The 26,145-nt window shown below is 50.7% G+C and overlaps 1 protein-coding gene across 1 annotated transcript; it reads left to right on the plus strand.

The window, feature by feature from the left end:
- Positions 1-150: 150 nt before the first annotated feature.
- PRKD2 (protein kinase D2) lies at positions 151-23,931 on the plus strand. The gene is made up of 18 exons (XM_087876504.1): positions 151-552; positions 9,636-9,774; positions 10,872-11,003; positions 11,664-11,818; positions 12,622-12,823; positions 13,058-13,138; positions 13,552-13,702; positions 13,939-14,056; positions 14,908-14,985; positions 15,821-16,079; positions 16,961-17,013; positions 17,134-17,206; positions 18,742-18,848; positions 19,734-19,895; positions 20,949-21,047; positions 21,371-21,638; positions 22,666-22,751; positions 23,204-23,931. Exons 1-18 carry the CDS (start codon positions 361-363, stop codon positions 23,438-23,440), a joined length of 2,592 nt encoding a protein of 863 aa, XP_087732630.1. The 5' UTR covers positions 151-360; the 3' UTR covers positions 23,441-23,931.
- Positions 23,932-26,145: the final 2,214 nt, after the last annotated feature.

Here is a 26,145-nt window from a genome sequence, read left to right on the forward strand (position 1 = left end):
CCTTGCAGCCCGGCCGGTGCAATCGCGCCCGGGGACCCTGGGGCTCCGCTTCCTCCCCGCGGCCCGTTCCGGCTCCACTCCGGAGCGACGGGGCGGGCTCCGTGACTTCATCCCCGGGGCTCCCCATTGGCCGCGCGGCCCGTCACTCCCCGCACTTCCTCCTCGGGGGAAAGGAGTGGGGGGGGGGCGGAGGAGCGAGAAAAGTTTGTCCGGCGGGGCGGGCGCTGCTGCGGCGTCCTCGGAGACGCGTCCCGGTGGCCGGAGAGACGCCCGAGGGCTCCAGGCAGCCTCTCCCGGGTGGGGCCGAGCGAGCGAGCGAGAGAGACGGCGGGGAGGGCAGCTGAGCCCGCGGGCGCCTGGATGGCGTCCCTGCCCGCCTGCGCCTCGCCCGCGGGCGCCCCCGAGCCCATCCAGCCGGCCGCCCCCCCTCCCGGCCCGCCCGGGGTCTCCTTCCAGCTGCAGATCGGGCTGACCCGCGAGTACGTCCTGCTGCCCGCCGCCTGCGACCTCGCCCACGTCAAACAGCTGGCCTGCTCCATCGTGGACCAGAAGGTGGGGGGGGCGCCCCGCGGGGAAGGGGAGGTGGGGGGCGCTTGGCCCGGCCGTAGCAGGGGTGGGGGGGAGGGGAAGGAAAGGGGACCACCAGGAGAGCAGGGGAGATGCCGGCATCTCTGGCCTCCGCGGTTGCTAGCGGGGTCTCCACGCGGGGCAACGACGGGGAGGCGGTGGAAAGGAGCAACCGCCGCGCTGCTGTCCGGAGGAGCCGGAGGGTTTCGGGGCAGGGAGCTCCCGGAGCTGGGAAGCCCACCGGCCGGGCTCTCGCCTGGGGTCCCTCCGCGGCTTCTGCCACTGGCGGTTCCCGGGCTCCGGAGCGCTTCGCTTAAGACGGGTCGGGGAGGCTGGAGACCCGTCCGGGGAGCCTCGGGCTGGGCCGCCGCTGCCCTTTGGCCGGCTGGGTGTGTTGTACAGGTGAGTCTATGGAGACTTTCCAGGTGATGGTTGTGGCCAAGGTGCTTCTGGGTTCCCCCCCCCCAAAAAAAAGGCAAATGGACTTTTTTGGGGTCTTTTTTTCTTTGAAAACATTTCACTTCTCAGAAAGCAAGAAAAGTCCCAGGTTGCCTTTTTTGGGGGTGGGTGGGAAAAGAGGAGGAGAAACACCTTTGGGACAGGTGTGTTGCTGGTGCAGCAGCCTCACACACAGCCTGCTCTGATTGGCAGGTCTTTTGGCGAGGGGCTTCTTGGCCTGGAGAAGGAGGGAGCCATTATAGCAGGAAAACCGGTTCTGGTTGTCCCTGTTAGCCCAGCTCAGCTCCCTGGACAGGTGTGGGGCGGATCAAAGGGGCAGGAATGCATTGAAGGTCTCCGGGTCAGTGACTTGGTTAGAGGGAAACATGAAATTAGGAAGAGAGAGAGAGAAGCAGCGGAGTTGAATAAAGAGGCCAGGCGGATCTACCTTCGTTGTTCTTACAAATAATTCGAGGTGGGGAAACCTATCCAACACACCTTCCTCTTCCTGTTTTCCCCACAGCAACAACCACCCTGTGAGGTGGGTTGGGCTAAGAGAGAAAGGGACAGGCCCAAAGTCACCCGGCCAGCTTTCAGAGCTAAAGTGGGACTAGAACTCACTTGTCACCTGGGGATTGGCCCAAGGACACCCAGCCAGCTTTCGTACCTAAAGCAAAACCAGAACTCGCCACCTCCTGGGGATTGGCCCAAAGTTCCCCTGCTGACTTTCATGCCTAAGGCAGGACTAGAACTCACGGCCTCCCTCTTCCTAGTCCGGTGCCTTAACCACTGGACCAAACGGGCTCTCGGTATCAAATATCCTGGGGGGAAAAAAAATGTAGAATTTCAGCATCCATAATCCTCCAAACGCTTCTTAAGGTCTGTCTTGTTTGCAAAAAGAAAAGAGGAGGGGGCTTTAAGGTTTGTCGTCCTGTCCAACCCCCACCCCCGTCCCACTGGCTGTACAATGGTTTGGATTTCACACACAGAATAAGAGAGCTGGAAGGGGCCTTTGAGGTCTTCTAGCCCAACCCCCTACTCAAGCAGGAGACCCTAGACCAGTGTTTCTCAACCTTGGAAGCTTGAAGATGGGTGGACTTCAACTCCCAGAATCCCCCAGCCAGCGCTGCTGGCTGGGGGATTCTGGGAGTTGAAGTCCTCCCATCTTCAAGCTTCCAAGGTTCAGAAACACTGTCCTAGACCATTGCAGACAAATGACTGTCCAGTCTCTTCTTAAAAGCCTCCAGTTTTTAAGCCGAGATGCCCAACTGAACCCCAATTCAGTTGGAAACAATGGTTTCTTTTCAAACTTGGCCCTGGGTGGCCTGCAGCTCAAGTTGCCAAGTTTGAAAAAAATGTTAGTTTACAGGGTGTCAGGGCATATACAAATGTGGCAGCACCTCCTGAATGACAGTGAGGGAGACAGCATAGACTTCAGGAAGCCACGGTGGGGGGGGGGGGAGAAATAAAATCGGGGGCTGGGAAACCCCCGAAATGGAAACGGGGAAAGAACAAAGAGGTGTGATGCTGACTTTAAAAAAAAAAAAAACTTTCACGCTGCCACGTTGTGTTGCAGAGGCTGCTTGCAGAATTCGTGGCGCGCTCTGAAGTTTGCATTTTGCAGGTGGCCCTTTCGATCCAGTCTGGGTGGGGGGTCTTACTTGGGAGTCGGGGGCACGTGGGGGGTGGGGGGGAAGGAAGGTCCGTCTTGTTAAGACAGGGAGCAGCCAGTGCAGAAACTTCCCTGATGGGTGCAGAACTTGAACTCGGAGCCGGGGAAGAGAGCCGTAGCTGGAGAGACCCCGGCGTCAACCTCTTGTCTCCTCTCCCTGCACAACAGTGATGGTGCTGAGCGAGGCTTTTTACGTGACGGCAAAGCAGCGGAAACGGCAGCTGGGCCCTGCCCGCCCGCTTGCTCGCTCGGCAGGAAAGGGAAACGGTCCCCCGTTTTGGAGAGTGATAATCTTTGGGGGCTTCTCCCGGATGGAAGCCGCCCTCTCTCTGCATCCGTTGCTGCTGCTGCTGGGGTCAGAAGGAAAGCTGGACACCTCCGGCTGAAGGAGAGAGCGGCCTTCGACCTCTCGGTGGGGCCTGCGTGGCTCTTAAGAGCCACAGGAAGGTCCTTGATCTTCCTTTCTCCCCCGCCTGCCTGGCTTCTGAGCAGCCCAAAGGAGTTGATTTGAGGCACTGATCGTATTTGAAGAGCGCCCGTCTCTCAGCAATGGATGGAAACTAATCGGCCTAGAACTAAGGAGGAATTTCCTGACAGTAAGAACAATTAACCAGTGGAACTACTTGCCACCAGAAGTTGTGGCTGCTCCATCACTGGAGGCTTTTAAGAAGAGACTGGACAGCCTTTTGTATGGAATGGTATAGGGCCATGATGGTGAACCTACGGCACGCGTGCCACAGGTGGCACGTGGAGCCATGTTGGCTGGCACGCCAGCTTAGCTCCGGGAGTCTCTGGAGGCTGGGGACAGCAAAAAACATCACTTCCTGTCCAACTGGGAAATGGGCCATTTCGGGCTTCTGAGGGGGTGGGGAAGGCTGTTTTGGCCCTCCCCAGATGCATAGAGAGGATCTGGAGCCAGGTGAGAAAGAAAAACGGGCCATCACGTGCCAAGAGAGGGGGGGGTGTCGCGCGCATGCGTGGGGCGGGGCACATAGAATTATGGGTGTGGGCACATGCGCGCGAGAACCTCCCCTGCCCCCCCCTTCCTGGCACGTGAGGGCAAAAAGGTTAGCCATCACTGGTATAGGGTCTCCTACTAGAGCAAGGGTTGGACTAGAAGACCTCCGAAGTCCCTTCCAATGAGGTTACTCTGCTATTGTTCGACTTACAACTGCAATTGAGGCCAGAAATAAACTCACTATACGAAGAACAGTTGCAGGAACTGGGTATCTCTAGTTTAATGAAAAGAAGGACCAGGGGTGACATGACAGCAGTCTTCCAATATTTGAGGGGCTGCCCCAAAGAAGAGGGAGGGGGGCCACCTATTCTCCAAAGCACCTGAAGGCAGGAGAAGAAGCGACGGATGGAAACTAACCAAGGAGAGAAGCAACCTGGAACTCAGGAGACATTTCCTGACAGTGAGGACAATTAATCAGTGGAACAACTTGCCACCAGAAGTTGTGGATGCTTCATCACTGGAGATTTTAAGAAGAGATTGGACAACCTTTGTCTGAGCTGCTATTTGCAGGTGGTCCTCAACTTACAACCATTTGTTTAGTGACCGAAGTTACAACGGCACTGAAAAAAGTGACTGTCACACTTAGGACCATTGCATCATCTCTGCGGTCAGGTGATCAAAATTTGGACGCTTGGCAACTGACTCATTTTCACTTAACGACCACATGTTTTACTTAACAACGGCAGCAATTCGCTTAACAACTGCGGCAGAAGTCGTAAAATCGGGCGCGCCTCATTCAACCACTGTCTTACTTAGCAATGATTGTGGTCGTATGCCAAGGACTCCCTGTAAAATGACCGATTTAGCTGAGAAATGGCTGGCCAAACATCCGTTTTGAACGGGGCTGAAAACCTGTGACCTTGGATCCGTATTGTGGCTGAGCAGGAGACAGGAAATCTGGGGGGGGGGTGTCAGACTTAAGTGGACAAGCAAATTCTTTAGAAGGGAAGAAGTGGAATCTAATCTCCGGTTGAAAATAACAGAATTGGAAGGGACCTTGGAGGTCTTCTAGTCCAGCCCCCTGCTCCAGCAGGAAATGTGAACTGGATACTCACTGTGGCACAATACACTAAAAGTTTAGGTAAAGTGTGACCAGGTCCCACGCGTTCATGAGTAAGACGGAGGTTTTATTTTTGGGAATTTGCTTCTTCTGAAGGCAAGGCCTGTTTCTAGTTTCATGATAGTCCGTAAAGCGGGTGAATTCACTTTATTTCACCATGCTGGCACCCCTATTTTTAATTTTAGACTTAAGTGCATTTGGGGTGAATGGAGTAGTTTGATCAAGGCCCTTTTTAGCTGTGGATTGAGGATGTGCAAATAATCTCATTTCTGAAAGAGTGGGAAAGCCCTAAAGCACTTTAAGAGAAGTGGACTTCAACTCCCAGAATTCCTCCGCCAGCAGGGGAATTCTGGGAGTTGATGTCCATTTCTCTTAAAGTGACCAAATTTGAGAAACGCATCCTTGAAAATCCAAACTCTGCCAGCTGGTTTGCAAATGTCAAAGCTTTTAACCTTGCTCGGGGAGAAGTCCCTGCTTAATGCCACCGATCCTCCATGTTCAGGGGCAATCTACCTTGGAAACGCCCAGTCCTAAAGGCAGAGAACCGACCCACGCCTGTGTTCTTGGTGGTTTTCCTGGCTGCACATCTGCTTGCCAGCTGTTGCCTTTGGGAACGCTGAACCGGATAGGAAAGCACCCGTTTTGTGTGTATGTGGGGTTTTTTTTTCCTATGGGGTATCTTTCAACATCTGGCAAAACTACAAACCAGGGATCCCTTGCTCCATATCCCCTCTGAAGCCCAAAATAGTCCTGTAGGAAGGGGGGGGGGAGGCAGACAGGAGGCAGACAGGGGTCTGGCTTCCCCCCCCCAGCCCTGATGCAATCCTACAATCGGAGGGAACAGCCCCCCCCCAAAAAAGACTGGCATTTGTGCAACCTCTTGGTGTTTTTCCTGCCTGCTCCCTCCTTGCACTCCCGCCGAGCTGGTGCCAGCTGGGTGACTCACTGGCATTTCGCCCCCATGCCCCCCCCTCCTTACCTCAGCCTGGTTTTAGCTGCCCTTAAATTTATTCTCGCTTTTAGAAGTTGTTTTTTTTTTTTTTTTAAACCCAGGTTTGCATGCTGGGCAGCTGGGCAGTGGTGGAGGGAGGAGGCTGGTGCAATAGGATAGGAGACCCTGAGGCCTTCCCCCCTGCCCATCCGAGCTGAGCAGCTGTGGCCTTTTCAAGGAGGGGAGAGGGTTGCATTCCAGAGCGCTTGGAGACGGAGGCGAGGCTGACCCATCTCCAAATGGCGGGCCTTGCCCAGATGTGCGGGACTTCAACTCCCAGGGTGCCTTGCTGGCACTTCTCCCACCCCTGGCAGAAAATGTCTCTTCTCTTGCAAGGGCCCTGGGTGTGCATTGCGAAGGAGGGAGGAATTTGATCTTGGGACAAAAACAAAGTTTTCCTGGCCTTTCCTGCGGCGTCAAGCGCAGGGCTGCCTTGCCTGGGGAGGGGGCCCTCCTAAATGACAGATTTGGCAGCCAAATCCTCAGGCGGTATGCAACTCCTTGGGAGAAGCTCTGCGGAATTCAGTGTACTTATTTTTATTTATTGACTTATAAAATGTATTTGCCGCCCATCTCGTATCCAATGATTCTTGGTGGCTTATGGCAATTCAGTGCTGTAAGATTTACTCTCCTGTAAACTCATAAGGGATGGCAGCCGTCTTTGGACTCCAGAGAGGGGTTCTGCTGAGAACGGGGGGGTTGGGGTGGGGGCTAACCCTGCTTTAAAAAAGGGATGGTTTATTATCACAGCAGGGCCTGGAATTCCCCTCCTCCAAGAGCCCTGTCCTAGCTTAGGGGGGAGCATCCCACCCCCAAGGGTTTGTAACTGGCATTTCTGATGGCAATAAATTGTGTGGAAGGCTGCAGTTTATGAAGATGGGGCGATGAAGATGGGGAGGGGGGGCGGGCTAGAAGGAAGTGGTGCTGTTGGTACTGTATGTATGTCTGTGTGGTGCCATTTGTAGCGTGTGTGCGAGGAAGGAAGGAAGGAAAGGAAGGAAGGAAAGGAAGGAAGGAAGGAAGGAAGGAAGGAAGGAAGGAAGGAAGGAAGGAAAGGAAGGAAGGAAGGAAGGAAAGGAAGGAAGGAAGGAAGGAAGGAAGGAAGGAAGGAAGGAAAGAAGGAAGGAAAGGAAGGAAGGAAGGAAAGACAGAAGGAAGGAAGGAAGGAAGGAAGGAAGGAAGGAAGGACTTAGAATAACAGAATTGGAAGGAACCCTGGAGATCTTTTAGTCCTACCTCTACTCAAGGAGGAGATCCTATATTATTCTGGATAAAAAGTGGTCCAACCTCTTCTTGTAAATCTTGAGTGATGGAGAAGGAAGAAAAGAAGGAAGGAAGGAAAGAAAAAGAAAGAAGGAAGGAAGGAAAAGAAAGAATGAAAGAAAAGAAAAAAGGAAGGAAAGAGAAAAGGAAGGAAAGAATGAAAGAAAAGAAAGAATGAAAGAAGAAGGAAGGAAGGAAAGAAAAGAAAAGAAAGAAAAGAGAAAAGGAAAGAAAGAAGGAAAGGAAGGAAGGAAGGAAGGAAAAGCAAGCAAGCAAAAGAAAGAAAGGAACAGAAAAAGAAGAAAAGCTTTTGGGGCCAATCTGTCCTGCAAAGGAATGTGGGAAATCAGCTGGACCAGCCCTTCAAAAATCACAGCCGAGATTTGCATAACCGTCAGTGCCAGGAGGCCTCGCATGGCTGTCTCGCCTGCCTACCTGCCTGGAACACGTCTGCTTCCTGTGCAGCCCTCGGCCTCCGCCTGCCTGCCTGCCTGCCTGCCTTCCCCGGAACCCTCCAGATTCGAATTCACCTCTCCGCCTGCCCTCCCTCCCCCCCCGCCCCCCGGCTCGCCCCACGGTTATCGGTCTGCATTTTTGAAAAGCCTCGTGCAAAATATGTGCCAAGTTGGCAGCGCCACAAAGGGCCACCTGCCTTTCGGTTTCTTGCCCCGAGTGCGAGAGAGACAGAGAGAGAAGCTCTTTTCTTCCCCTGCAGGGGAGTTTGTTATCCTGCCTGACACAGTCTTCAAAGGGGGTGGGGGGTGGGGGGTGGTTCCCGGAAGGACTAGGGGAAAAGAGGCGTTCAAAATAAAAACACCCCACCTGGACAGCAGGTGTTTTATTTTTTTGGGCTTGTGTTTTCCCGAGAACACACCTGCCCTTGAAATAAAATAAACCAATCTCTTCAAGTTCAGGATCTTGCAGGATGCCTTAGAGTAGGGGTCCCCAACCGTGGCAACTTTATGACTTGTGGACTTCAACTCCCAGAATTCCTCAGCCAACCTTGGCAATTCAAGTCTTAAAGTTGCCAAGTTTGGAGACCCCTTAGAGCAGTGTTTCTCAACCTTGGAAGCTTGAAGATGGGTGGACTTCAACTCCCAGAATCCCCCAGCCAACGCTGCTGGCTGGGGGATTCTGGGAGTTGAAGTCCACCCATCTTCAAGCTACCACGGTTGAGAAACACTGCCTTAGAGGGTCGTTGAGGCCATTTGAAGGGTTACCTGTGTCCTCGGGGTCACCTGAGTGGTGCAAAAGGTTCCTGTAGTCTGCAATTTTTCCTCTGGAAATCCATTCCTACTCCCACACTATTGAGGATTACCTGTATTTGCAGAAGAAAATGGGCATTGCCTGGCACCCTTGTACGCACAGGGTATAAATGGCCTAGATCAGGGGTCTCCAACCTTGGCAACTTTAAGACTTGTGGACTTCAACTCCCAGAGTTCCTCAGCCAACCTTGACAATTCAAGTCTTAAAAGTTGCCAAGGATGGAGACCCCTGCCTTAGAGCAGGGATGGGCAACAACAGGCAGTCCTCAACTTACAACTGTTCATTTAGTGACCATTTGAAGTGACGACGACATTGAAAAATAGAGACCTTTTTTACACTTACGACTGTCGCAGCATTCCCCAGGGTCATGTGACTTTACACACGTGGCAATTGACTCACACTGATGGCGGATCCAGGGTCACGTGATCCCTTTTTGCGACCGTCTGACCAGCAAAGTCGCTCAGTGTTACTAACTGAACAACTGGATCAGGAAAGGTCATAATAGAGGCCAAAACTCGCTTAGTGACCGAGTACCTTAGTAAAAGAAATTTGGGCTTAATTATGGTCATAAGTCAAGGACTACCTGGATGGTAATTTGTGGACTTCAATTCCCAGAATTCCTGAGGCAGCCATGCTGGTTGAGGAATTCTGGGAGTTTAGTTCACAGGTTGCCAAGGGGCTCTACACAGAGCACTGCTCCTACCTGATAAATATTGATTATTTTCGCAGGCCTGTCAAAATAATATTTTGTTTATTTTGATTATGTTTTGATATGTTGATATTTTGATGATGTAGAATTATGTAGATTATGTAGAATTTTGGGAGACCCCCCAGAACCATGAAATTCCAGGTTTTTTGGGGTGTTCCCCAAAAGGTTTGGGGGTCCAGCAGGAATCTCCCTATCTAGATAATCCTGGTTTAGCCACTGCCTCATTTACAGCTTTCACAGGTTCATAAAGCGAAGGAACTCTGACGTTTCTTCATAAGCACAGTTGTGGCTTCCCTTAATGGCCGCTTCATTTAGTGACTGAATTGCCGATTGTAGCTGCTAAATGAGGACTATGTATACAGCTAGAGAGGGTGCAAAGCTGTGTTCCCCTCAATCCTTGAGCCATTGGAGCTGTGTTTCTCAACTTTGGAAGCTTGAAGATGGGTGGACTTCAACTCCCAGAATCCCCCAGCTGGCGCTGCCGGCTGGGGGATTCTGGGAGTTGAAGTCCACCCATCTTCAAGCTACCAAGGTTGAGAAACACTGCATTAGAGCCATGCAGGTGCCTTTCCCTGGTACCAAAATTCTGATTTTTGCAGGGTTTTTTTCAGCATTGCTTATCTGATCCATGCTGGTCTTTCTGTTTTGCAGTTTCCTGAGTGTGGATTTTATGGCCTCTATGATAAAATCCTGCTGTTCAAACATGACTCTTCAACAACCAACATTTTACAACTGGTCCGAGCCGCCTCCGACATTCAGGAGGGTGACCTGGTGGAGGTGGTTCTCTCAGGTAAAGTGCCTTGGTTAGGGAAGGCGGGGAACTGATGATGTTCCCTAGTTGGGTCATGAAACGTTTGCAAGAAAAGCCACCAAGCTCAGGGAGCACTAAGGACCAGTCCTTATCTTCTCCTTCCTCCTCCTCCCCTTCTCTTCCTCTCCTCCTCCTCTTTCTCAACTTCCCTAATTTAAAAGTAAGTTTAGCAATCAGGTAAATGCATCAGCAGCTAAACTTGCTTAATTTTAATTTGCAGTACATTAATAAAAAAATCTGTCTTAGCTTTGTGAATGCAGCCCCTTCTGTTAGTTTATAGATCTGATCATTTGCACCAGAATACCTAAATTCAAGCAATATATACCGGTACAAGTAGAGAGATAGATAAAATGAGGCAGCTACTTACTTATCTTGTCTTCTGCTAGCTAAAAACCCACTTAAAAGGTTTGGTTTGAGATTTGGAGATCAGCAAATTAAGAGCCTCACTAACCTTACCAAAAGGTTTTGCTTCTTGAGTGAAAACAAAGGAAAGAAGGAAAAGAAAGAGGAAAGGGAAAGGAAAGGGGAGGAAAGGAAAGAATGAAGAATGAAGGGAAGGGAAAGGAAAGGAAAGGAGGAAGAGTGAAAGGAAAGGAAAGGAGGAAGAGGGAAGGGAAAGGAAAGGAAAGGAAAGGAAAGGAAAGGAAAGGAAAGGAAGAGGGGAGGGAAAGGAAAGGAGGAAGAGGGAAAGGAAAGGGGAGGGGAGGGAAAGGAGGGAAAGGAAAGGAAAGGAGGAAGAGTGAAGGGAAAGTAAAGTAAAGGAAGAAGAGTGAAGGGAACGGAAAGGAGGAAGAGGGAAAGTAAAGGGGAGGGGAGGGAAAGGAAAGGAAGAAGAGTGAAGGGAAAGGAAAGGAAAGGAAAGGAGGAGGAGAGAAAGGAAAGGGGAGGGAAAGGAAAGGAAAGGAGGAAGAGTGAAGGGAAAGGAAAGGAGGAAGAGGGAAAGGGGAGGGAAAGGAGGGAAAGAAAAGGAGGAAAGGGTATGGAAGGGGTATGGAAAGAAAGGAAAGGAAAGGAAAATTCTTTGGATATTCCTTCTTCTTCTCAGTTTCTCACTCACTCTCTCTTTCTTTCTACAGCCTCGGCTACTTTTGAGGACTTCCAGATCCGTCCGCACGCTCTCAACGTCCACTCGTACCGGGCACCGGCGTTCTGCGACCACTGCGGAGAGATGCTTTTCGGTTTGGTCCGCCAAGGCCTCAAATGTGATGGTAAGAAACCTCTCTGTCCCCACCCCCCACCCCTACATGCAGTTTTCTACTTCTAAGAAAGTTAGATTTGCACTCAGGACCGGCTTGTAGAACGGGGTTTATTTGGGGAAGGGAAAGCTACAATAGAGAACAGGGATTGTTAGAGATTTCACACCCACACACCCTTTTTCGTGATGGCCATCGGATAGCGGTCTATAGCTCTTATTTTCCGTAGCGGTAAGAATGAGCAATCTATTCCTCGTAAAAGTCTTTATTTTTATTTTCCATGTGGAAAAAATGTCTTTTTGGGGTCTTGAAACATCTGGATAGGCCCAGAGTTTGGACCATCGGAAAGGGGGGCCTGAGAGATATGCGTAAAATGGAGTAATGTTTGTAACCTGGCCAACTTTTTAAGCTGTATGGACTTCAACTCCCAGAATTCCCCAGCTAGGGAATTCTGGGAATTGAAGTCCACATCCAGTTTAAAGGACAAGAAACACTAAAACTGAGCCTTGGCCTACCCTGCAGAGGTGTTGTAAATTCCCTCTCGGCGTGCAGAGTGAACGGTTTAGGAATATAACTTTACTGGCAAAGCATTTTAAATGATTATTTAAAGAAATACTTTAATTACCCTTGCCTTTTTCTCACTCTCTTGGCCCGGTGGCCTCTTCCACCCCACAGGCTGTGGCCTGAACTACCACAAACGTTGCGCCTTCAGCATCCCCAACAATTGCAGCAGCGCCAGGAAACGCCGCCTCTCGTCCACCTCGCTGGTCAGCTCGCAGTCCTTGCGGCTGTCGATCACAGAATCCTTGCCCTGCGCCCCGGACGAACTGGTGAGTCAGCCCTGCCTCCCCACCCCACCCCCCCGCCGGGCCTGAGGCAGCTTTGCTTTGGCTCTGCTGGTTATTCCTGAGCCTTGAGGACTAGAAACCTGATGCGCCTGGGGCGGAGCATGAATTCTCCTTCATCGGTGTGTCACTTTTAGGATTCAGTAATTTCTAACAGTTTCGGGCCACTCCAAAGCAGCTCTCCTTCCTTCCTCCCTTTTTCCTTCCTTCCTCCCTTTTTCCTTCCTTCCTTCCTTCCTTCCTTCCTTCCTTCCTTCCTTCCTTCCTTCCTCCCTTTTCCTTCCTCCCTTTTTTCCTTTCTTTCTTCCTTCCCTCCCTTTTCCTTCCTTCCTTCCTTCCTCCCTCCCTCTTACCACTTTTCTTCCCTCTTCCCTCCCTCCCTCCCTCCTTCCCTCTTTTCCTTCTTTCCTTTCTCCCCTCCCTCCCTTCCTCCCTCCCTTCTTTCTTTCCTCCCTCCCTCCCCATCTTCCTTCCCTCTTCCCTCCCTCCTTCCCTCCCTCCTTCCCTCCCTCCCTCTTTTCCTTCTTCCCTCCCCACCTTCCTCCCTTCCCTCCCTCCCTTTTTCTTCCTTCCTTCCTTCCTTCCTTCCTTCTTCCTTCCTCTTCCCTCCCTCCCTCCTTTCCTCTTTTCCTTCTTTCCTTTCTCCCTCTTTTCCTTCCTTCCTTCCTCCCTCCCTCCTTTCCTCTTTTCCTTCTTTCCTTTCTCCCCTCCCTCTCTCCCGCCCTCCCTCCCTTCCTGTCTGTCTCCTCTCCTCTCCCTGCACTGATCCTGTTTCTCTCCTGGTCCAGAGCCGGAGTACCACGGAGCTTTTTCCCCGCCGCCTGACCTCCTGCACCTACATCGGCCGCCCCATAGAGCTGGACAAGCTCTTCCTCTCCAAGGTGAAGGTGCCCCACACCTTCCTCATCCACTCCTACACCCGCCCCACCGTCTGCCAGTACTGCAAGAAACTCCTGAAGGGGCTCTTCCGCCAGGGCCTTCAGTGCAAAGGTGAGGTGGGGAGGAGGCATGGGGAACTCCCTGCTACCAGATATTTGCAGCCTTGCAGGGGTGAGGCTGGCTTTGTTCCTGGTCTCCCCCTGCTGGCGGCTGATGGCATTACAGCCTTCGGGCCACCCCTTTTCACAGACGCAGGGCCAGCAAGTGACTTTTGGGGTGGGGGGTCACTGAAAAATGGCCTCCTCTCTCTCTTTCTCTCCTCCCCCTCCCCCAACTCCCCTCCAGATTGCAAATTCAACTGCCACAAGCGCTGTGCGACCCGGGTGCCCAACGACTGTCTGGGAGAGGCGTCCTTTAATGGTGGCGGTGAGTTCCAAAGACGTCTCGTGTTGCAGGTGGAGCAAGATGCAGGAGGCTGTTGCCGAGGGTGGGATTTTATTCTGGGAGGGGCAGGAGGAATGTTGCAGAGCTGACCTTCCGGCACGGTTTCTAATTACGAGATTTGCTTAACGACTGTGGCAGAAACGTCATAAAGTTGAGCGTGATGTACTTAACTGCCTTGCTTAGCAGAGGAAATCCTGGTCCCATTGTGGTCGTAAGGCGAGGACTACCTCTTTGGTACCTCGTTTGACCGTTTCGAGATGCCCACGATTCGAACGCATCAGGATTACTAGATCTCTGGCAATTGCTGGTTATTCCTGAACCTTGAGGACTAGAAACTTGATGTGCCTGGGATCAGGGTTGGATTTGCCTCACTGGATTCCTTTTCCTCCCCTCAGATGTGCCGATGGAAGAATCGAGTGATCTCAGCGAGGCGGATAAGAACTCGCTCATGGACGAGTCCGACGATTCCGGGATCATCCCGGGATCTCATTCGGAGAACGAGCTGCGCATGGACGAAGACGTGGAGAGCCTCCAGAAGTCGCAAAGGTGAGGCAGAGACCCCGAGTGCGCCATCCTCTCGGCTCTGGGGCTCAAATTCTGGTTGTAAATCAAGGACCACCTGCATTACGAATCCTCCTCCCAGTTTCGTAGCCGTTGATAATTCTGATTTTTCAGGACTTCCAGTGAACCCCCCCTCCTCATCTTGGGGGGGTGTTCAGTTGCCCTGCGACCTCCAACCACGCTGACTTGTGCCCCCGTCTCCCTCTGCCCCCCACCCCCAGCTCCGTAGGGTACATCCCCCTGATGCGAGTGGTGCAGTCGGTCCGACAGACGACGCGCAAGTCGAGCACGGCCCTGAAGGAAGGCTGGATGGTGCATTTCAGCAACAAGGACACCTTGGTGAGCGAGAGGGAGGGGCTGCCCCCTTCCCCAGGGGCTGGGGGATTCTGGGAGTCCAAGTCCACAAGTCTTAAAGGGGCCAAGTTGGGAGACCCCCTTGCTCTAGAGCAGTGTTTCTCAACCTTGGTAGCTTGAAGATGGGTGGACTTCAACTCCCAGAATCCCCCAGCCAGCGGCACTCAGACAAAACGGCCATCAACGGGCACATAGAGATGGACCACATTTACACACCATTCAAAAGAGACAATCAAAAAGCTAAAAGATCACTACACTTCCTGGCCAGAAATAAAATATCCACAAGAGCAGAGATTAACACGGTGTTTCTCAACCTTGGTAGCTTGAAGATGGGTGGACTTCAACTCCCAGAATCCCCCAGCCAGCAGCGCTGGCTGGGGGATTCTGGGTGTTGAAGTCCACCCATCTGCAAGCTACCAAGGTTGAGAAACACTGCTCTAGAGCGGAGTTTCTCAAGCTTCACAATTGAAAAAGATGGGGGATTCTGGGAATTGAAGTCCACTCGTCTTTCAGTACAACAGCAGGCTGGCCAGGGAATTCTGGGAGATGTAGTTCACACAGCTTCAGTTTTGCTAGCATTCTGGGAGTTGTAGTTCCACACATCTTAAAGTTTGCTAGCGTGAATCCTGGGGAATTCTGGGAGATGTAGTTTATGCATCTTAAATTTTTGCTAGCATGCTCGCTGGGGAATTCTGGGAGTTGAAGTCCTCCTATCTTCAAGTTCCTTAGCAGGCTGAGCAAAGAGGGGGGGGGCTTTCATTGGGAGAGAGAAGCCCCTTCCTCTCCTTGCCCCCCCCCCCGACCCCCAAACATTTTCTATTTTTTCCCCTTCGCAGCGGAAACGTCATTACTGGCGGCTGGACAGCAAGTGCCTCACCCTCTTCCAGAACAACAGTAGCAACCGCTACTACAAGGTGAGCCTGTCTCCTCGGGGTCTCCAGGACAGGGGCCAAAGTGGGCAGCCGGACGGACCCCCTTGGCCTAGCAAGCTCGGGGGTCCTTCGCTGGGGGCGGGTGGGGTGTCTTCTCTCAACTGAAACCTTTGGGTAGAAAAAATGAACGGATTAGGAGCTGTTAGTGTTTCACAGCCCAGGAGGTGACTTTTCGTCGGGCCCTGAAAACTTATTTATTTCACTTAGCCGGGCTGGCTTGATCCCACTGTTTTCAGTTAAATTGAATTGATTTTAATTGGGTTGTTTTAAATTGTGGCAAAAAAATATTTAATTATTTTTAAACTGTTTTTAAATTTTGTACGTTCTGTTTTTATTCTGGCTGTTCACCGTCCTGAGTCCTGCTGGAGAAGGGCGGTATACAAATTAAAACAAATAAATAAATAAATAAAGTAGAGGATTCCAGAGCAAGGAGGGACACCGTTGAGGTCATCTACTCCACCCCCTGCTCAGAGCCAGGTTCCAGCATCTCCCACAGCCCCCACTGGAACCCCTGCTTCGCTATTTGTGGGTCTTTTTGCCCAGAACTGGAAATAAACTCCGTTGTTTGTTTGGTTTTTTGCAAAAAAATGTTGTCAATCTCACCGGACACTCCAAACAGCCATAAATGAGCCAAATAGGGGTCACATGACCACAGGGGGAAGGTGGACAGATGTCAGAACTTCAGAACCAGGCCATAAGCACCTTTTTTTGGGGGGGGGTGTCTGCCGTAACTTTGAACGGTTGCTAAGCCAACGGTCGTAAAGCGAGGACGTATCTGTGGAGAAAAGCCGATTTATCGTCCTTTTTTCCTTTCCAGGAGATCCCGTTGTCGGAGATCTTGACTGTGGAGCAAGCTCAGGACTTCTCCCTCGTGCCGTCCGGGGCAAATCCTCACTGCTTTGAAATCATTACCGCCAACGCCACCTACTACGTGGGCGAGAACGGCACTCCCGGCAACCCCCAGCATGGCGGGGACGGCCTGGAACACGCCAAGGCCTGGGAGACGGCCCTCCGCCAAGCCCTCATGCCCGTCGTCCTGCAGGGGGTGCCGGCTGCCCAGGGACAGCCCCCCCACAGTAAGTATTGCATGAACCCGGATAACGTTTGCATAGGTCGGTCGTCCTCACTTACCGACAGCAATCGGGTCCGGCAGCTCTGTTTGCAAGCAGTGCAGTTGTAAAGTGGAATGGCGCACAACCGCCTGACTGACGAGGTCAGTTCCAGGTGTGGTCATTAAGCGAATCCCTTGAGGTCGTTAAACACAAAGTCACGTGACCATGGCTTGCAAACTTTCCTGCCGGCTTCCCCATTGACTTTGCTCTGGGGAAGCCACGGGTGTCAGGTTGTAAGAGGTTGTGAGAGGTTGTGAGGATCTGCCAGGGAAGGTCGCATATGGAGATCACGTGACTTTGGGAAGCTGCAATCGTCATAAATATGCAACACTTTCCAAGTGCCCAAATCACGGTCATGCGACCCTGGGCACAATGCGACGGCCATAACTTTGGGGACCGGTCACGAGTCTCCTTTTTTAGCATCATTTCGAACAGTTTGTTGAATGGTCAGTAAGTGAGGACTTCCTTGCCAATCCTGCTGAATCAAGGCTTCTGTTCTGAGCATGCTCCTTGCGCAACACTGCCCACTAATGATGGGAAAGGGTATTACATTGCCTTCTCTCGTTGGTTTGGGGTCCTTGGAGATACATCGTGGCCCTCTTGGTCTGCCAAGTTGCTTCCAGGGGCCCAGTTCCTGGTGCAGCAGAGGGAAGAGAGAGTCAAGATGTCTCAACAGATTAACGGAGTTGGAAGGGACCTTGTAGGTCATCTAGTCCAACCCCACCCATCCACCAAAGCAAGAGACCCTACACCATTTCTGACAGATGGCAGTCCAGTCTTTTCTTGAAAGCTTCCAGGGATGAAGAGATGGAGGAGGTTAAATCTTTCTGTCCTGTCTCATCTAGGACAAGCGTCTTTGAGGATCTCCGTGTCCAACAGCCAAATCCAGGAGAACGTGGTGAGTGTCCTACAAGCCACCATTCTTCTGCCTCTGGATCTCTTTCTTTGATCTCATCACCTGCTGGAGGTGTCCTCTTTGTCCAAGTCACCAAGAGGTGACTTCTTTGTCCAATTGCAGGACATCGCCACCGTCTACCAGATATTCCCAGATGAGGTCCTGGGCTCCGGTCAGTTTGGTGTGGTCTACGGAGGTAAGTCAACCGCTTGGCTTCCTTTTCCCAGATTTTGTGATAGAACGGCGGGTGTCAAAACGTCAAGATGGCAGCTCTCCACACAAGTCAAAACGAGGAGGGAGGGCGGATTTGTTTTCATTTCACAACCCTCCACCATGCCATTCTTGAAATTTTGTGATGCAGACCTCAAAGCTTGTGGGAATGACTCTGGAGATGATCCTGGATCTCAGAAAGGACCAGTTGTGGTCTTCCAATATTTGGTGGTCTCTGGTCATTGCTGTGCTGAGAACCCAAGTTCAGCAACTGAAGGGGAGCCACAAGTGGAGTTTCCCCCTATCCCTGTGCAAGTAGTCCTTGACTTACGACCACAATTGACCCCGAAATTTCTATTGCTATGGATCATTTGATCATGGGACACCACAACCGTCACAAGTACATGCCAGTTTCCAAGTGCCTGAATTTGGATCACATGACCACACAGGGATGCTGCAACGGTCGTAAATGAAAAACGATCATACGTCACTTTTTTCAGTGCCCTTGTAACTTTCAATTTGTCACTAAACGAACTGTTGTAAGTCAAAGATTACTTGTACAGCAAGCAACAGCAATAGCACTTAGACTTATATACCGCTTCACCGTGCTTTTACAGCCCTCTCTAAGCGGTTTACAGAGTCAGCCTCTTGCCTCCAACAATCTGGGTCCTCATTTTACCCACCTCGGAAGGATGGGAGGCTGAATCAACCTTGAGCCGGTCAGGATCGAACTTCTGGTAATTGGCAGAGTTAGCCTGCAATACTGCATTCTAACTACAAGGAAGGAAGGAAGGAAGGGAGGGAGGGAGGAAGGAAGGAAGAAAGGAAGGGAGGAAGGAAGGGAGGGAAGGAGGAAGGAGGGAGGGAGGGAGGGAGGAGAGGAAGGAAGGAAGGAAGCAAAAGAAAGGAAGGAGGGAAGGAAGGAAGGAAGTAAAAGAAAGGAAGGAGGGAAGGAAGGAAGGAAGCAAAAGAAAGGAAGGGAGGGAAGGAAGGAAGGAGGAAGGAAGAAGGGAGGGAAGGAAGGGAGGAGGAAGGAAGAAGGGAGGGAGGGAGGGAAGGCAGGAAGGAAGCAAAAGAAAGGGAGGGAGGGAGGGAAGGAGGAAGGAAGGAAGGAAGTGCAATAACACTTAGTCTTATATACCCCTTTACAGTGCTTTCCAACCCTCTCTAAGCTGTTTACAGAGTCAGCCTCTTGCCCCCAACAATCTGGGTCCTCATTTTACCGACCCCGGAAGGATGGAAGTCTGAGTCAACCTTGTTTACCTTTCCAGAAATTAGTTTCCCTTTCCAGAAAATCAGCCCTTGGCCTTAGCAACCCTTAGAAACAGACGATGGTCCCATTCGGGGCCAAAGATGAAGTCTTGAAGGCATCTACCAACCCTTTTCCCCCCCCCCCAAGGATTCCCGCCTTGTCAGAGGACGTGTCATCTCTGGGGAGACTCAGAGCTGGTCTGGAGGTGGGTTAGAACCAACTAACTCCATAACGTCTTGCTAAGAGCTCTTTCCCTCTTCTCCTGCCAGGGAAACACCGCAAGACAGGGAGGGACGTGGCAGTGAAGGTCATCGACAAGCTTCGTTTCCCCACAAAGCAGGAGAGCCAATTGCGGAACGAGGTCGCCATCCTACAGGTAAGCCAGGTCCATCCAGCCTTGCAACACCCCTGTCCATGGACTCTCGCTTTTCATTTTTATTTCATTTTTCATAATTAACTTGCCAGGGTCATTGGACGATATAGATAAATACATTAAGATTGGACTTTAGGTTTTAAAACCTGGGGCTCCTGGTTTGGGCAACTTGTGAACTTCAACTCCCAGAATGCCTCAGCCAGGAAGGGATTCTGGGAGTTGAAGTCCACACATTGGAAAGTAACCAAGACTGAGAAGCACAGTGCTACCGCATGGCATTTTCTCTAGATGTAGTATTTTTTATTAATTACAGCTTCCTCCCCCCCACATTGATTTTACTATTATAACAGTATTATTCTTCAGGCTGGTAATTTTACTGTTCTTCTAAATCAGTGTTTCTCAACCTTGGAAGCTTGAAGATGGGTGGACTTCAACTCCCAGAATCCCCTAGCCAGCGCTGCTGGCTGGGGGATTCTGGGAGTTGAAGTCCACCCATCTTCAAGCTTCCAAGGTTGAGAAACACTGTTCTAAATGATGGGATTGCCTTATTCAAATTGCCTTAATGCCTTACTGTATTCATGTTTCTTAACTATACAAGCGACAGAATGTCATTTTCAATGTGTGTCAGTGTGTAAAATAAATAAATAAATGACAACAAAGGTTATTTAGAATAGAATAGAATGGAATAGAATTCTTTATTGGCCAAGTGTGATTGGACACAACAAGGAATTTGTCTCTGGTGCATATGCTCTCAGCGTACATAAATAAAATAACTAATTGACTCTTTTGTGGCACTCAGCCTGGCAGTATTCTCTCTGCAGGGGTGGGCTGGGGAGCCCCCTTTCCGTAAGGGTAAGCCTCCTGTTTTTCCTTTTGACCCCATCCTAGAGTCTGAGGCACCCTGGGATTGTAAATCTGGAATGCATGTTTGAGACCCCGGAGAAGGTCTTTGTCGTGATGGAGAAACTCCATGGGGATATGTTGGAGATGATCCTGTCTTCGGAGAAGGGCCGGCTGCCAGAGAGGCTGACCAAGTTCCTGATCACCCAGGTAGAAATGCTTCTCCAAATCTATTTATCTTTCTTTCTTTCTTTCTTTCCTTCCTTCCTTCCTCCCTCCCTCCCTCCCTCCCTTCTTCTCAGTAGTGGAATTCAATTTTTTTTTACTACTGGTTCTGTGGGCATGGCTTGGTGGGCATGGCAGGGGAAGGATACTGCAAAATCTCCATTCCCACCCCACTCTGGGGCCAGCCAGAGGTGGTATCTGCTGGTTCTCCAAAATACTCAAAATTTCCACTACCCTTTCTCTAGAACCTATCAGAACCTGCTGAATAGCACCGCTGCTTCCTCCCTCCCTCCCTCCCTCCCTCTACTTACTTACTTACTTATGTACTCACTTACTTACTTACTTAGAAAATTTCTTAATAAATAAATTTTGAAGAATGTAATACAGGGATCAGTCACTAGGTGGCTCCAGAGTCCTAACTAAAAATAACGCTTCTGCCTTGATCTGCAAACCAACATTAGAGATTCTTCCCAGAGGATTATAGGTTCCTTAAAACAAAGAGCAGAAATCCCGTTTGGGGCTATCAAGTCTCTTCTAGCGTCAGAATGAATCCGGCAATCTCAAAAGAAAGACGGGGCTTCCTTGGTCCTTTTTCTAAGTTATCCACATGTCAAATGCAACTTCTGTACTTTGCTTCTGATCCTTTTATCCCGTTCCCTAAGTAGCATCAGCAGTGCTAGAAGGGAACGGGGTTTGCAGAGTGGAGGAGGAGAAGGAGAAGGACACCCAACACTGAATACGTTACCTAGTTGGGTAATGAAATGTCTGAAGAAATCCATCAAGCTTAGAGAGCACCAAGGACCCCACAGTTGTCCTCCTACTCCTCCTCCCTTTTCTCCACTCACAAATCCCCTTCCTTTCTACCACTGATGATGTTACCTAGTTGGGTAATGAAATGTCTGAAGAAATCCTTCAAACTTAGAGAGCACCAAGGACCCCACAGTTCAATCCTGAATTACAAAGATTCTCTTCCATTGATACTAGAAGTTACGTGATGGCCAAGGTTTTTTTTTTCCTGGACGCTTCCTGTCTCCTCAGGTCCTGGTTGCCCTCCGGCATCTGCATTTCAAGAACATTGTCCACTGCGATCTGAAGCCTGAAAATGTCCTCCTGGCATCCGCCGAGCCCTTTCCGCAGGTAAACCGTTTCTTGCACTGAGGCTCCTCCTGGACACCCCCAGACAAAGCACACTAGCTTCCCTTTCACCCCAAAATCCAAAGTGCGTTTGTGGGATAGTTAACCACAATTCTCCAAGAATTCAAGTTAATTCAAGGTCCAAGCAGTCTGAATTTGGATCACGGGGAGGCTGCAAAGGTCATAAGTGTGAAACGATCCTGTCACATTTTTCAGTGCCGTCCTAACTATGAACGGTCACTAAACGGACGGTTGTAAGTGGAGGACGGCCTGTACAACTTACCCCTGCGGGCTAAGCCTCCCTCCCTCCCGTCTCGGCTCTGCAGGTGAAGCTGTGTGACTTCGGCTTTGCCCGCATCATTGGGGAGAAATCCTTCCGGCGTTCGGTGGTGGGCACCCCGGCCTACCTGGCCCCCGAGGTGCTGCTCAACCAGGGCTACAACCGCTCGCTGGACATGTGGTCGGTGGGCGTCATCATGTACGTCAGCCTGAGCGGCACTTTCCCCTTCAATGAGGACGAGGACATCAACGACCAGATCCAGAACGCCGACTTCATGTACCCGCACAACCCCTGGCGACAGATTTCGGTCGGAGGTAAATCGTCTTTGGAAAGAGGCCCTGCTTGAAAGGATCGGAGCTGGGTGTTTTGACAACCTTGGTCGCTTTAAGCCAGCATAGCATATTTCTTCCTTCTTTCCATGCTTCTCTATTCCTTCCTTCCTTTTCTTCCTTCCTTCTTTCCTTCCTTCCTTCTTCCCTCCCTCCCTTCTCTATTCCTTCCTCCCTCCCCTCTCTATTCCTTCCTTTTCTTCCTTCCTTCCTCCCTCCCTCCCCTCTCGATTCCTTCCTTTTCTTCCTTCCTTCTTTCCTTCCTTCCTTCTTCCCTCCCTCCCTTCTCTATTCCTTCCTCTCTCCCCTCTCTATTCCTTCCTTTTCTTCCTTCCTTCCTGCCTTCCTCCCTCCCTCCCTTCCCTCTCTATTTCTTCCTTTTCTTCCTTCCTTCTTTCCTTCCTTCCCTCTCTATTCCTTCCTTCTCTATTCCTTCCTTCCTCCCTCCCTCCCCTCTCTATTCCTTCCTCCCTCCCCTCTCTATTCCTTCCTCCCTCCCTCGTTTATTCTTTTCTTTTCTTCCTTCCTCCCTTCCTCCCTCCCTCCCTCTCTATTCCTTCCTTTTCTTCCTAACTTCCTTCTCTCTATTCCTTCCTTCCTTCTATTATTTCCTATCTTTTCTCTATTCCTTCCTTCTCTCTTCCTTCCTCCCTGCTATTCCTTTCTTTTCTCTTATTCCTTCCTTTTTTTCTCTCCTCTCTATTTCTTCCTCTTCCTCCCTCCCTTCTTTTTTCTTTCTTTCTTTCTTTCTTTCTTTCTTTCTTTCTTTCTTTCTTTCTTTCTTTCTTTCTTTCTTTCTTCTTGGTTTCTTTCTTTCCTTTCTCTTCCTTCCTTTCTTTCCCTCCCTCCCTCCATTCCTTCCTTCCTTCCTCTCTCCCTTCTTTCCATCCATCCGTCCATGCCTACCTAGCACCACTTGGATTGAGTTGGGTGGCGATAGAAATTGAACGAATGAGTTCATTGATAAACTGCTCTGGTTTTACGGGTTGCTCCTCCTCTTGCCTCCTCTTAGCCATCGACCTGATCAACAACCTGCTGCAGGTGAAGATGCGGAAACGTTACAGTGTGGATAAGTCACTCAGCCACACTTGGCTACAGGTAGGTGGAAGAGGTGGGGGCTCTCCTGACCCGAATGGCTCACTGGAGGTCAGCCTTCCCCACTACAGTGGCCTCAGTGCTCTCCCAGCTTGGTTGTTTTCTTGCAAACGTTTCATGACCAGAGTAGGTAACATCATCAGTGCTAGAAGGGAGGAGGGTTTGCAAAGTTGGGGAAGACGATCAGGACAAGAACTCTGGGGTTCTTGGTGTTCTCTGAGCTTGGTTGTTTTGCAGGCGTTTCATTACCCAACTAGGCAACACCATCAGTGCCAGAAGAGCGTGAGATCTGCCCTCACAATCTTGTGGCTTGCCCTCTCAGTGTGGACGGGAGTGTGATCAGTGTGGCCACCCAGGTGTCATTCTTAGTTCTTTGGGCCGGTCACCACCTGGTCCCTGAGACGCCTGCAAATGCTGCCAACCTGCGTTGTGGTTTCCATCTGCCCCCCGTTTAGGATTACCAGACCTGGCTGGACCTCCGAGAGCTGGAGAGCCGGATGGGCGAGCGCTACATAACCCATGAGAGCGACGATGCCCGCTGGGAGCACTTTGCTGCCGAGCACAGCCTGCAGTACCCCGAGCACCTGCGCGTTCGCCGGCTGCAGGAGGAAGACGAGGAGGAAGAGGAGGCTAGAGAGCAAGAGCAGGAGATGGAGATGCAAGGCTTGGCCGAGCGGGTCAGCGTCCTCTGAAGGCTTGGCGCAGGACGAAGGAGGACCAAGAAACTGGAAGAGGACCTTGACTGGAGCAACCCCAGCCTCTCGTCTTGAATTCGCACTCAACACCTCCCCAATAATCACATTCCCGGAGGTTGGAAAATAACAAAAAGAAACGAAAACTATCGGGACGTCTTTGGCTGCTCCAAGGCCACAATTACGAAGCCCCTCAACGACTCGCAATGCTCAAGGTAGTCATGCAGAATGGGTTGAGTCCCCTGAGCGCTGGGACACACACGGCCCTCCATTCGTTGTTTCCTCCCCTTTTTTTTCGATTGGGGGTGTGTGTGACCTTCTTTGCAGGTTGCATCAGCCCAGTTTGAGCCTTTTCCTACGATAGTCCTGGGTTAATGCAATGGTGGCCAGTTTTCTTCCTCTAGGACAGTGTTTCTCAACCTTGGTAGCTTGAAGATGGGTGGACTTCAACTCCCAGAATTCCCCAGCCAGAAACATGCAACAGGCAGAAAGACGCTGGCTGAGGAATTCTGGGAGATGAGGTTCACAAGTCTTAAGGCTGCCAAGTATGGAGACTCCCCCTGGTCTAATAAATATTGAGTGGGAGTTGGTTTCTTTGATCTCTGAATCAGTGTTTCTCAAACTTGGCCACATGAAGCGGGGTGGACTTCAACTCCCAGAATCCCCCAGCCAGAAACATGCAGCAGACAAAAAAAAAAAAAACTGGCTGTGAGGAATTCTGGGAGTTGAAGTCCACAAGTCTTGAAGTTGCCAACTTTGGAGACCCCACTGGTCTTGAGTGGGAGTTGGTCTCTTTGATCTCTGAATCGGGAATTCTGGGAGTTGAAGTCCACCCCGCTTCAAGTGCCCAAGCTTGAAGGATGCTGCTTTTAATGAGTTAGCGGAGAGGTGAGGATTGTTGTCAAGCAGCCAAAAACTCACTCAGGCAGTCTTCAAGCAGGACACAACTTTTGGGGGATAAAAACAGAATCGCCTCCCCTCCCAAATCTCTGCTCCTTCCTTTACGCCTCCCAAACGGCACGTCGGCTCTCCGAAGTTGACCGTTTGAAACAGGCCAGTGCCGCCAAAGACTAGCTCCTTGTGAGCACAAAACAAAGCCACTTTCTCTTCCAGCGCAAAGTGGGCCAACGTCTTTGCCTCCAAACTCCAAGCGGGCTGGCCGAAATCCATGCGCCGGAAGGGAAATGAGGAAACCCCAGAAGGGGGGGGGAAAGGGAATACTATGTGTTTCCCCCTCCCTTATTTTATTTTTAAAAAAGTATTTCTCTATGAAAGATTCAGAGCCCATTCTGCACATCCGGTGTGAAAGATCAACCCATAATTTTTGGACGGGACAAGAATTCTCCATCTAATCTAATGTTTTTCCGTGATGGTCAGCTATAGAAATATTTTTGTCCCCAGCCAGGCTGATGGGAATGATAAGTCTCGCATAGTTGGAAGTACGGAAGAATTTTCCAGGTCTCTGGATCTGAGGTTAGGAAGGAGAAATATGTGGGTTTGTGGTTGTTTGCATAATACAAACCGAGGTGAGATTTTTCCCTCTTCACAGCAAGATTTCAGCCCCTCAACGTTGGCATTTATTAGATTAATGGTCCATCTCTACTCCCTGCTATTAAATTTGGCCATCAAGCTTCTGCTGAATCTTACCAATTCCCCCAGGCACTTAACTGGATTCACACACCGCACCAAGTCTGTGTTTCGCTCATGAGAGCTTGTGGAATAAACCACTATTGATTGGTCAAGGGGAAATAGTCAGTTTTAGTGCGGGGCAGTCTCTGATGTGGCCACTTCGTAGGAATTGGGCTTGCATTGAAGAGGCAGCTTCCCCCAGACAATTGTTTATATCCTGAAATGTCTATTTTTTTTTTTAATAACCTGAACGTTGTGCTGTATATAAAAATACATTTAAATCCTAGATTTGAAAAGGTGTCTTTTGAGTTGCATGGAGATTTGGCTGCAGAAGTCAGGAGAAAGTCCATTCCTTTCTCTGTTGCGCAGATCTCTGGGGAAAACGCCCATCGGATTCCTGCTTATTTATTTATCCTTCTATTTGTATATCTGTTTTATCAACTTTGTATGCCGTCCATCTCCCATCGAGCATCTCTGGGCAGCTGGCAACGTTGCTCGGTTTCATTCCGCTTTCCAATCTCTGGAAAAATCCTTCTCTCAAAGTTTGTACCTCACATTTTGTTGCTGCTGGGGAGACCCTGTCCCTCGTTTTTCCAGGACTGTTCAGCAGCTCAGCAGTCTCTGCTGCCTTAGCCCAGGCCTGGCGTGCCCATTGGCACCTGCGTGGCAAGCTGGTTTGTGTGTCATTTGTGCAAGGTGGACCTTTGAAAACTGTGCCGCGTGAGGCTTAACACTGTGCCAAACATGCCGGAGGTTTTGGAATGAGTTGACGATGGTCAACTCTGAAACGGAAGGTCAACTCTGAGATGAGCTTGCAGAGACCAGAAGGAAGTGGTGGAGGTGGCGGTGGCAGAGGCTGAGGGGTGCTAGGGGTCAAAGGAAGTGTGGGGTGGGGGTATAGAAAAAGGTGGCTTGGTGTTGCTCAGCCTTGGCAACATGAAGAGGGGTGGACTCCAACTCCCAGAATTCCCCAGCCGGCATGCTAATGAGCTTGAAGAGGGATGGACTTCAACTCCCAGAATTCCTCAGCCGGCATGCTAATGAGCTTGAAGAGGGACGGACTTCAACTCCCAGAA

Source organism: Pantherophis guttatus, chromosome 10, assembly GCF_059756535.1.
Source record: "Pantherophis guttatus breed Tessera chromosome 10, ASM5975653v1, whole genome shotgun sequence".
Classification (NCBI taxonomy): domain Eukaryota; kingdom Metazoa; phylum Chordata; class Lepidosauria; order Squamata; family Colubridae; genus Pantherophis; species Pantherophis guttatus.

Bases quoted from the DNA above. Each gene is read 5' to 3' on its own strand.
- PRKD2 (XM_087876504.1), top strand. From the start codon at position 361: ATGGCGTCCCTGCCCGCCTGCGCCTCGCCCGCGGGCGCCCCCGAGCCC. The intron at 11,819-12,621 runs GTGAGTCAGCCC...CTCCTGGTCCAG, and splicing joins CCTGCGCCCCGGACGAACTG to AGCCGGAGTACCACGGAGCT. The intron at 17,014-17,133 runs GTGAGTGTCCTA...GTCCAATTGCAG, and splicing joins GCCAAATCCAGGAGAACGTG to GACATCGCCACCGTCTACCA.